This window comes from Sceloporus undulatus, chromosome 2, assembly GCF_019175285.1.
Source record: "Sceloporus undulatus isolate JIND9_A2432 ecotype Alabama chromosome 2, SceUnd_v1.1, whole genome shotgun sequence".
In the NCBI taxonomy this organism is placed as follows: Eukaryota; Metazoa; Chordata; class Lepidosauria; order Squamata; family Phrynosomatidae; genus Sceloporus; species Sceloporus undulatus.
The window spans coordinates 23324273-23335258 of record NC_056523.1 but is presented as its reverse complement, the minus strand read 5'-3'; the positions used below and the strand labels follow the sequence as shown (position 1 = coordinate 23335258).

The 10986-nt window shown below is 42.6% G+C and overlaps 1 protein-coding gene across 4 annotated transcripts in view; it reads right to left on the bottom strand.

Annotated features, from left to right (window-relative positions):
* The window catches only part of IL17RC (interleukin 17 receptor C), a 45636-nt gene extending 36558 nt beyond the window's left edge, over positions 1-9078 (bottom strand). Inside the window, exons 1-2 of one of the 4 annotated variants that reach the window (XM_042448931.1) lie at positions 8596-9078; positions 1158-1179 (exon numbers count right to left, since the gene is read on the bottom strand). In XM_042448931.1, the coding sequence (XP_042304865.1) occupies positions 1158-1179; positions 8596-8688 (115 nt within the window). In that variant the 5' untranslated portion in view covers positions 8689-9078. The remainder of the gene's footprint in view (positions 1-1157; positions 1180-8595) is intronic. The other 3 variants (XM_042448932.1, XM_042448930.1, XM_042448935.1) reach the window with 3 other exon arrangements.
* Between the last annotated feature and the right edge of the window lie 1908 nt (positions 9079-10986).

Here is a 10986-nt window from a genome sequence, read left to right as displayed (position 1 = left end):
ACGAAGGTTATTTCGGGTTACGAAAAATTTTTTGGTGCTTTTCGGCGCTATTTCGCACGAAATCGCGGCTTTTCCCCATTAGCGCCTATGGCTTTTTCGGCTTACGAAGGATTTCGGGTTACGAACGCGGCGGCGGAACGAATTATTTTCGTAACCCGGGGTACCACTGTACGGTGGCGAAGGGAAAACTAAAAGACCACTGAAGAAGATGGCTTTTTTCTTTTGTGCCATCCTCATCTCCAATTCTTTTCTTTGCAGGGAATACCAGTAGTATTTTGCCATTAATATCAGTAGTACCAGAGAGAGTTTTGATTAAAAAAAATGAAATACAGTTGGCCCTCCATATCCACGGATTCTTTATCCATGGATTCAAGCATCCACAGCTTGAAAATATTCAAAATAAGTATAAATTCCAAAAGGCAAACTTTGGCGCCTTACAGACGGGCCTAAGCGGCGCCGTCATTGCGCCAGGAATACGCGTGAGGGGTGGCGCTTCCGGAAGCGCCTTGCCCCTCGCGTGTATTCCGTACGGCAAGATGGCGCCCTATATAGACGGGCGCGGCCATCTTGACGTAACAGACGCGCAGCGTCCAGACATCTAAACCCGGAAGAGCTGTTGCGAGTGCGTGCTTTGGCACTTGCGGCGGCTCTTCCAGGTTGCCGGAAGGAGTGCGATTTCTGCACTCCTTTTTTGCAGCGCGGAGGAGTCGCGCGGTTTGGCTGCTGCGGCTCCTCTGCGCTGCAACTGGCAGCGGCCCAAGACCGCCCCTTTTGGGCGGTCTGTAACGGGCCTTTGATTTTGTCATTTTATATAAGGGACACCATTTTACTATGTCATTGCATTTAAAGGGACTTCAGCATCCATGGATTTTGGTATCCATGGGGGATCCTGGAATCAAACCCTAGCAGATAACAAGGATCCACTGTACTTTTGACTCATTTTTTCACTTGGTGTCGCTTGCCTTTTTTACATGGGTCACTCATGGGTCTGTTTATTATTGCTGAAAGACAAAGCACTTTATCTATAGTGTGTATTTTTTTAAAGCAATGGCAAGCAATCAAAAAGTTTATATAGCAAGATAACCCTGCCTGACTAGACTCAAGGTGAGTCAAGTTCATAGCACACTGAGACCGCAAGGGCCATCCAGGCTACTTACCCAGGAGCTGGCAGTTCAAGCCCTGTGGAAGGACAAAGAAAGTTCAAGGGTGAGTAAGGTTTCTATGAAAGACAAACCCCTTTTCCACCATCATTCCAGCTCATACTTGCAATACACTAAGCCAGGTTGAAACTGAAGAAACAAACCCTCTCTAATGACTCTCTCAAATGTGTGTGTGTGTTCATTCCATGTACCAAATCTGTGCCTAAACCAGGTCATATTTCCTTTTTAAAAGCTTGGAAATGTTACTTTTTTGAAATGAGAACCCCAGAATCCTCCAGTCAGGTTCTTCAAATACTCATGTCTCTTTCACACTGTGCAGCCATAGCACTCTGATACCACTTTAGCTGTCATAGGACTTTATCACATATGGAAAATTGGGGGTTTAAACAGCGAAAATTGTGTGAAAATCGTGCAATCACAATTAACATTTTCACACAACATTGCTATTAAAGTGCCATTATCCCAGGAATAAACAGGTAATAAACAGCCAAAAATCATTCATGGTGAAATTCCATGAATGATTTGTTGCTGTTTATTGCCTGTTTGTTCCCAGGATGATGGCTCATTAACTGCAATGTGTGTGAAAATGTTAATGATGATTGCTCAATTTTCATGTGATTTTCACTGTTTAAACTCCCGATTTTCCCCACATGATAAAGTCCACACTTCCATCAGAGGCTCTATTCTGGGATCTCTAGTTCTGTGAGATACTTAAAATTCTCCACCAGAGAACAGCAATGCCTCCTTAAACTACAAACTACAGGATTTCATAGGAGGAAACCATGGCATTTAGGAGATTATCCTATGTTGCGTTTGAACCACAATTATAGTCATAAAATAATGGTGATATTTTGGTGATACTTATCACACAACGTCGCCTCCAACCCGTAGCTGCATGGTTAGGGTATCCCTTTTCATTGACGGGGGAAACATGCCAATAAGCTCCCACCTGCACACCTATCAGACCTCATGTATGAAACACTGCCAGCACTGCCAGAACAGTTGTGATATTGGAAGTCATGTGGTGTCAGTGTTTCATCCTCTCCACTTGTCCCCTCACTATTCCCAAGCAAACTGATTGCCTTTATTTTTTTCTTTTCTTTTTAAATCAGATTAGCATAACTCCAAAATTGAATTAAAAAGTAAAAATAAAAAAAGAAGTAAAACTGAAAGCTACACTGGGTAGGGGAAAGGGCAGAGAGGCAGAATTAAGAGGGAGTGTGGAAGAGTGTGCAATGGCAGAAACAGCCCCAGTTGCCCTACTGTGAAGACATGCGATAAATGGCTGTCCTCAAACTAGTTTTCTTAAACTTACATGATTACAGCGAGAACAGGGCTCATGTGATAATGTTCCTAAACTGATAGCAAAGTGTTAGAATAGTGTAGTGTGAAAAAGACTCCCAATAAAATCCCCACTCATCCATGAAGCTTGTTGGGTGACTTTGAGATGGACACAACTTCTAGATTTTAAGCTACAGAAAAGGTTTATTGTAAAGGGGGGGAGGGGGAATGAGGGCCATTTGTTGGGAGAGCTGTCTGATCAAACCCCTGTTATTTTAAAAACCCACCAAAGGAGACAGAAAGAGCCTAAAATTTTCCCAACAATAAGAGTCCATGGACACAGGGTTTACACAGTCTAAATTGTGATAGTAGGACAAATAGGACAACATACACACATCATTCCCTTATGTTCCTCTACGTTTCTAGTAGACCCAAGATTTTCTGGACTTTCCTCTTAAAGAGGCAATGGAACAGCAATGGAAATATCTTGTTCTTTAGGACTATGCTCCCATATCTTAATAAACTATGACCTCTTATTGGGTTGTTTGCCTTCAAGTTGTTTCCAGTATATGGCAACCCTAAAGTGAACCCATCCTGGGTTTTCTTGGCAGGATTTGTTCAGAGGAGGTTTGACAGTGCCTTCCCTGAGGCTGAGAGAGTGTGACTTGCTCAAGGTCACCCCAGTGGGTTTCATGGCTGAGTGGTTATAGTGAATTATCACATGGGGATAAAGAAGGTGAGAAAAATTGAATGCTCCTATCATGATCATGCAATTGCACAAAGATTTCCACATGACATAGCACTTATCCAGTACTTCTACTGTGAATAAACTGGAATGCTCCCATAACTTTTTATTATTTTATAATTTGTTAAATATATAAATTTTATTTTCTTCTGTTTGGGACAGAACCATAAGAACGCAATGGCGTTTCTCCTCCATTTTTATATCATTGTTATTGTTCGACTGCGCAACTGTGTGATCTGATCCCTTATTAGGTGGCATTTTTCCTGGCACAGAGATAAGTGGCAGTAAAGAGCTACCTACTTTCTGTAATGTCAGAACTGCTAAGTTGAAAGGACAAAAACAAGGGTGAGGCCAAGTGGGTGGAAAGGGCAGCCGCTCTACTGGCACAGCCTGACTGTCTCCTTTTCTTAGCTTAGCAAAAGCACCATCACTTTTTATTTGGGAGGAACTGGCACCTGCTGTCTCCTCGGTCGCAAAAACTCCGGAGCAACTTAGAGGTGGCAGGGCAAGGTAAACAGCAGTTCAAGAGGGTCTGCTATGGTAACATGGTGAGCTGGTGGGGCCTCCTCAGTCTCTCTTAACAACCACACAACACTCCTTCTTTTCCACATCAACCTCTATGCCAGATGGACACAGGACACACTGGGCACACTGGGCAATGGGGTGGTGAGGGGAAGAAGGTTTGTTTGCCCTTTCTGAAAAGGGAGAAAGGGGGACAGTGAGACCTTCCACACCTCCAGGTGTTAAAGACACAAGAACAATCACATATTAAGTCAAAGGCTTTCATAGCCAGCATCCATGGTCAGCATCGATGCCAGCCACAGATGCTGGCGAAACGTCAGGAATAAACTCTTCTAGAACATGGCCACATAGCCCGAAAAACCCACAAAAAACTATTAACGTATTGGTTGTTGTTTGTGGTTAACTGTCCTCAAGTTGACCACCTCCAAGACCCCCTATCCTCAACTGCTCTACTAAGTTCCTGCAGACCTAGAGCCATGTTCTCTTTGAGTGAGTCTATCCATCCGGTATGTGGTCTTCCTCTTTTCCAATTGCCTTCTACCTTTCCATGCATTATCGTGTTTTCCAGTGAGTCATGCCTTATCATGATGTGAGTGAAATAAAACAGCCTCAATTTAGTAAACTTGGCTTCTAAGGAGATTTTAGGTTTGATTTTTTTTCCTATAACCCTTTTGTCTTTTTAGCCATCCATAGTATCTGCATAATTCTTCTCCAGTTTCTTTATCTTTTATCCCAATTATGTAATCTATCTGATTTTTTGGTTATATATTTTATTTTATTTATTTTTGCCATCTGTTGATATTCAGGTGAACAGTCTCAACTCTGGTTGCCTGAAGATATTTGCAGTCAATAGATTATTGGTCTCACAAAACTCTATCAGTCACTCTTGAGCTTCATTTCTTGATCCTAGTCCAAATTTTCCTACAATTGTTTATTTTTCTCTACTTCCTGCTTTTTGACTCCAGTCACATATGAAATCCTCTTTTTTGGTGTGTTATCAGTTTCTTCCTAGACTTGATCATAGGATCTTTCATTTTCTTCTTCCTCTGCCTTCTGTGGTTGGTGTGCAGACTTGAACTATGGCAATGTTGATGAGTTTTCCCTGTCATCTTAGTGACATGATTTGATCCAACTTTACATTATATCCTTCAACTGATTTTGCTACATCTCTCTTCACAATTAATACCACCCCATTTCTTCTTAGATTTCATGACTAAAACACTGTAATTCTCTGACTCAAAATACCCCATTCCTGTCCATTTTAGCTCACTCACCCCAAGTATTGCTATGTTTATATGTTCCATTTCTTGTTTTACTGTGTCTAGCTTCCCTTGACACATGCTTCTTACATTCCATGTTCCTATGATATGTGCAGTACCACTTTGGACATTCTTTTCATTTTTGAGAATGTCTACTGCATGACTTCCATTCTGATTGTGTCCTGTTGTGCCCTTGGACACAATGCTATTCTGCCTATTCTGCCACTTTGTGTCCTTTCCCTACCTAGTGTTTCATTTTGGATTGCCTCATCACAGTTTTTTCTTGGCAAGAGGTTCTAACACTTGATGGGTGTAAAATGTTATTTTCCTGCTCGTGGCCTCCCCCCTCGATTCCATCCCTCCCTCAGATACAACTGCTCTGTTGTCATTGTCTCCATCTTGGTTGCCTCAAACTTTTCTCCAGTTATAGTTCCAATTACATTTTCCGCAGCACTTTTCCATCTTGGAGTGGATGCCTGGGCAGGAAGGAATCTTCTCTTCTTCCACTCCTCTCCTTTCTGCTTCTCTCTTCCCACCAGTCATTGACACCACCATTTGCTTGCCATCACTCTCCCGCCTCTCCTCTCTTCCTTCTGTCTTTTTCATCCTGTGCTGGTTGCCTCCTCCACTCACTTTTGCCATTTCTCACCTCTCCTCTTTTTCTTCTCTCTTTCTTGCCCCTGCCACAGCTACTGGCTCTCCCTCTCATGCTCTCTTCTCCTCTCTCCTCTGTCAACATGTTAGACTCAACTTCAAATTGACATACCAGGCATTTAAAAAAATATTTATGGTAAAGCTAAAAAAAAAAAACCCTTCTCCTTTGTTACGTGAAACCAGCATCATTCTCATTATTAGCATGAGAATGTACCAGCTGGCTGGGGGATGCTTGCAGTTGCCCACCCTCCAACATTTGACAAATGAAAATTACAGTAGTACATGTGTGGCCAAGCAACACCAGAGTGTAGTCAAGATAGTAAAAGTTACTAATGAAGAAAAACACATAGTCTAGGAGAAGCTGCAGCAGTTTGCATTTGCCTAAGCCTACTGAGAAGGGCAAGATTCTGCCCCGTCTTCTCTCCCCACCCCTGATGCGTTAATCAAATGCAAACTGCTTTTGCATTTTGAACTCAGTTTGCTCCAAAGGAAGCACGCTGAGGACAAAGGGGGAAAATGGGGGGGAGGAGAGAGAAACTGGGACATTTTAAAAGTAGCTGAAAAAGTGAGATGACAGGGTTGATAGGGACGGCCCCTGTCAAATTGGAATAGTTGGAGGGTATGAAATTGTAGTCAGAAGAATGCACTTGTACTGTCTCTGAAGTCCAAACAGTGATATTTTTAAGCAATATGCAGTGTTAGTGCTGCATATATAGGGCCTGATGATAAAATTTGAACATGGTGCAGGACATATGAAATGCTTGACACATACAATTTGCATCTTAGCATGCCAGGTTTCATTAGCCACATGTTCCTGCAACCCATAAGCCAAAAATGATGTTTGAGATCACAGATCCAGCAGCTAGCCTGTGTGCATGTAAGTTACCCTTGGCCTCAGCCTTGGATCTAGTCTCTGGAGCAGCAGAAAACAAGCTTGCTCCATCCTCAATGTGACACCCCTTCAAATACTTAAAGAGGGCTGTCATATCACCCCTTGACCATCTCTTCTCCAGACTAAATGTCCTCAGCTCCCTAAGTCATTCTTCATAGGGCATGGTTTCCAGACCCTTCACCATTTTGGTCGCCCTCCTCTTGACATACTCCAATTTGCCAACATTCCTTCTGAATTGTGGTGCCCAGAACTGGACACAGTATTCTAGGTGAGGCCTGACCAAGGCAGAATAGAGTGGCACTGTTACTTCCCTTGATATAGACACTATACTTCTGTTGATCCAGCCTAAAATCACATTGTTGTTTTTTTTAGCTGCCGCTTCACACTGTTGACTCATGTTCAACTTGTGGTCTACTTGGACTCCCAAATCCCTTTCACACATAGTCTTGTTCAGCCAGGTGTCCCCCATCCTATATCAGTATGTTTCATTTTTCTGCCCTAAGTGCAGTACCTTACATTTCTCTGTATTGAATTTAATTTCGTTAGCTTTGGCCCAGCTTTCTAGTCTATTCAGGTCATTTTCAATTTTGATCCTGTTCTCTGGGGTAATAGCTATTCCTCCTTTGGTGTCATCTGCAAATTTGGTAAGCATGCCCTCTATTCCTTCATCTAAGTCATTGATAAAGATGTTGAATAGCAAAGGGTCCAAGACAAAACCCTGTGGCACCCCACTGGCCACATCTCCCCAAGATGAAGAGGAACCATTGCTGAGTACCCTTTGGGTTCAGTCAGTCAACTAATTACAAATCCATTTAACAGTTGCCTTGTCTAACCCCATTTTACTAGCTTGTTTGCAAGAATGTCATGGGGAACCTTGTCAAAGGCCTTACTGAAATGAAGGTATGCAATATCCATAGCGTTCACTTCATCTACCAAGCTGGTATTTTATCAAAAAAAGAGATCAGATTAGTCTGGTATGACTTGTTTCTCGGAAACCCATGTTGACTTTTTGTAATTATGGCATTCCTTTCTAAATGTTCACACTCTGTTTAATGATATGCTCTAGTTGTTGGTGATATTTCTATAAGGCAGGGATTCCCAAACTTTGGTCCTCCAAATGTTTGGACTTCAACTCCCCAAAGCTCCAGGAGTTTTATCAACAATAAGCAATTCTGGGAGCTGAAATCCAAAACATCTGGAGGAACAGCATTTGGGAATCACTGCTATAAGCAATCATCTTGTCCAAGTCAATTACCATTACTTTCCTTCTTGCTAAATATCATCCTTTCTCAGAGCTGCCATGGCTTCAAGTATGACCTGTGACAAGTGGTCATTTTTGTTAGGCAGACAGTAGATTTTACCTTTTCATGCCCCTCATCAGAAAAGCAACCTGTGGGAGGTAATGAACAGCAATAATACAGTGCTATACTAAAATGCTGGGGTGAAACTGTGGCATCAGAGGAAGGCAAGGGCAAACTTCCTCCAAATAAATCTTGCCAAGAAAACCCTGTGATAGGTTCGCCTTAAGGTCAACCCTATGACAGAACCTATGAACAACAGTTGCTGTTACTTTCAAGTCATTTCCAACTTGCAGCAACCCTAAGGTTGGGGTTTTTCTTGGCAAGATTTGTTCAGAGGAGGTTTGTCATGGCCTCCCTCTGAGGCGCAGAGAGTATGACTTTCCCAAAGGCATCCAGTGAGTTTTCATGGCCAAGAGCAGATTACAAACATGCACACAAGCCATTGGACCAGTAAAGAGGCACAGAGAGAGAACAGGAAAAAGTTATCTGATTGAAGCCTACAGAACAGATAATTTGGCTGTGCCAAAACATCCTGCCTCCCGTTTCCATGCAGGGTGACCAGAGGTCCTCCTTTTCCAGGACAGGTCCTATATGTCAACCTTCTGTCCAAGAGGAATTTCAAAAGGTCATCCATTTGAGCATGACTAAGAAACATGATTTAGACCAGTGATTTTAGCTTTTATTTGGTCATGTCCTACGTTTTTCTTGAATAGTGCCTTGTCTTCCTTTACGGTTATGACATCTAGTCATCCTGTTTCCATGGCAAGGCTGGCATACCTACCTCGGTGCAGCTGACAGTGTCCACAAAAGCTTTAGTCTGAAGGCAGGCAGAAGGTAGGTGCAGAAGGAGCAATGCTAGAGCCAATTTCCTCATCTCTGGAGTCCTGGGGGAGCTAAGCCCCCATCATAAACCAGTCAATGAAATGATGAAGACACGTTTCCCGCCATCTCAGAAACTGCAGAGGAAATCAGGCAGCTCCTTGCTTGAAGAGCCCAGCCAGCAAGGAGTTTGGGAATGTTTCCCTTCCACGCTTCCAAGCTGAGGGAGACAGTTCAGGAGCTGGCAGCAGCAGAGCTATGTGCCAGGGCTCAGCATCCAACCTGGCAGAGGGGCAGCTGAAGGTTTCCTTCCCAAAATGAGGGAGCAAGAAGATTCTTAAGATGCAAACATCAAGCAGGATATTAAATCTCTAATTTGCCAGCCTCTGCTCTCAGTTAATATTCCTCCTCCCTTTTTTTGCTACTAGCAGAGCGATTGCGTCAAAGGGGAGTAAAGGTAGAGAGGAGGGCGTAGCAGGAACTACAAATGGGCCTTTGGAGGCAGAACAGGTGGCACAGTCTGGGCCAGATGCCAAGAATCCAGTTTAAGGGAAGCCCACAAGGCTTTGGAGCTGACTGGAAACAGCGATTGACAGCCAAGTTTCACTTCTGAAAGTTTTCCTTAATGACAAATGAGCAAAACCAATTCGCAGAACGTTTCAGAACATTTAGTACTGGCAGGGGAACTAGTTGGGCCTTCAAATTTTACAGGACTTGCGTACCTGTATTTTCTTAGTTGTTACAACATTTCTCCATTCATTGATATCTTTAGAGCTCAGGTGTCCTCCATCTCAAAATCCTCTTTGGTTGTCCTAAGAGCCAAGCCAGTAGAAGGGGCTGGGCAAATGTTACAAGGAACCCATGCCAAAACGCAGGAGGCATTGCTCAGAAATAAATTTACAAGATGTTACAAAAGAGGTTTTTCTTCAGTGACTAACCCAAGTATACCAGTGGGAAATGTTTAAACGAGGAAAATGTTTAACACTGAAAAGTTTATTAATATAACGCTTGTTAGAAGAACACATCAGTGCTCAAACCGTTTTCCTTCCCATCCAGCCTTAATGGGAACAGGAACCTATTGAGTGTTTTGAAGTTGTTAATTCAGAGCTGAAAAAAACGTAATGGGAATGTTTAACCTCCAAAAATTACAGCACAGAATCCTGGTCTAACCCTCTGCCATGCTGGACTAAAGCACTCCTGAACGATACCCATCAACCTCTGTTTAAAGAAGGAGACTCCATGGAGTTTATTAGCCAAGGGAAATTGGAAGTATAATCCAATGGCAGTCTGAACGCAATCATGGGGTTTAACATTATTGCGTGATAACCCACTACACGCAAATTCGGGGAATGGGAAGTCAGTCCGAACACAATCATGGAGTTTCATGTTATTGCGTGACAGACTACCACACACAAATTTGGGCAATGGCAAGCTATTTTCGGGCAATGGGAAGTCACTTCGAATGCAATTCGAATTCACGTAAATTCGCTGAACTAGCGAATTCACGTGAAAGCGTTCTGGACCCACTTTCTTTTCTTTTGAAATTAAGAGAAATTCCTCACGTGTGATAAAGTCACTATTTGAGGCAGTCTATTCCACTGTCAATCATTTCTTACAGTAAATATGTCCTTCCTAATGTTTAGGTGGAATATCTTTTCTTGTATCTCTTCTACACAGTCTTGAAATATTTACTGGAAGGTACACCTTATTTCCTTTACTACACTCCGTCCCACCTTTCCATTATTCTTTCCTATGTTATTGGAATTAGCACTAGAAATTACATCTATTCATGGTGGAGGATAGGGCTTTCAATAGCTACAACTCATTATGATGGCTATATATTGCCTACAGTATCAGAGGAAGCGTGCATCTGTGTAACCAGTTCCTAGGACACATGATTGTAAGGGTCCTGTTATGTTCATGTCTAGTTTGTGAATTTTCCAGAGGCATGTGGCTTGCCACAGTGAAAACAAAATACTGAAATAGATGGGCCTTTTGGACTGGAGTGATTCAGCATGCCTGTTCTTATGCAACTTGATCAATGACACTATAATCCAATATGTTCCTTGAACTCTGTAACCCTACATTGAATTAGATTTATTGAACTGTTTCCTGTTTCTTCAATGTAGTGCTTTTGTAGCACAGCGATACACTTTTTCAATGTCCTAGTGGAAGATTTTTCTGAACAAAATCTACTTTCTTTTCAACTACAGAACTTCCCTAAAGGCAAAGCCTGGAGAGCCAGTGTGATGCTATGGAGACCAGGTTTTGAATGTCTGCTAGCCACTCGGTGACCTTGGGCAAGTCATACTTTCTCAGCCTCAGAGGAAGGCAGAGGCAAACCTCTGAATTC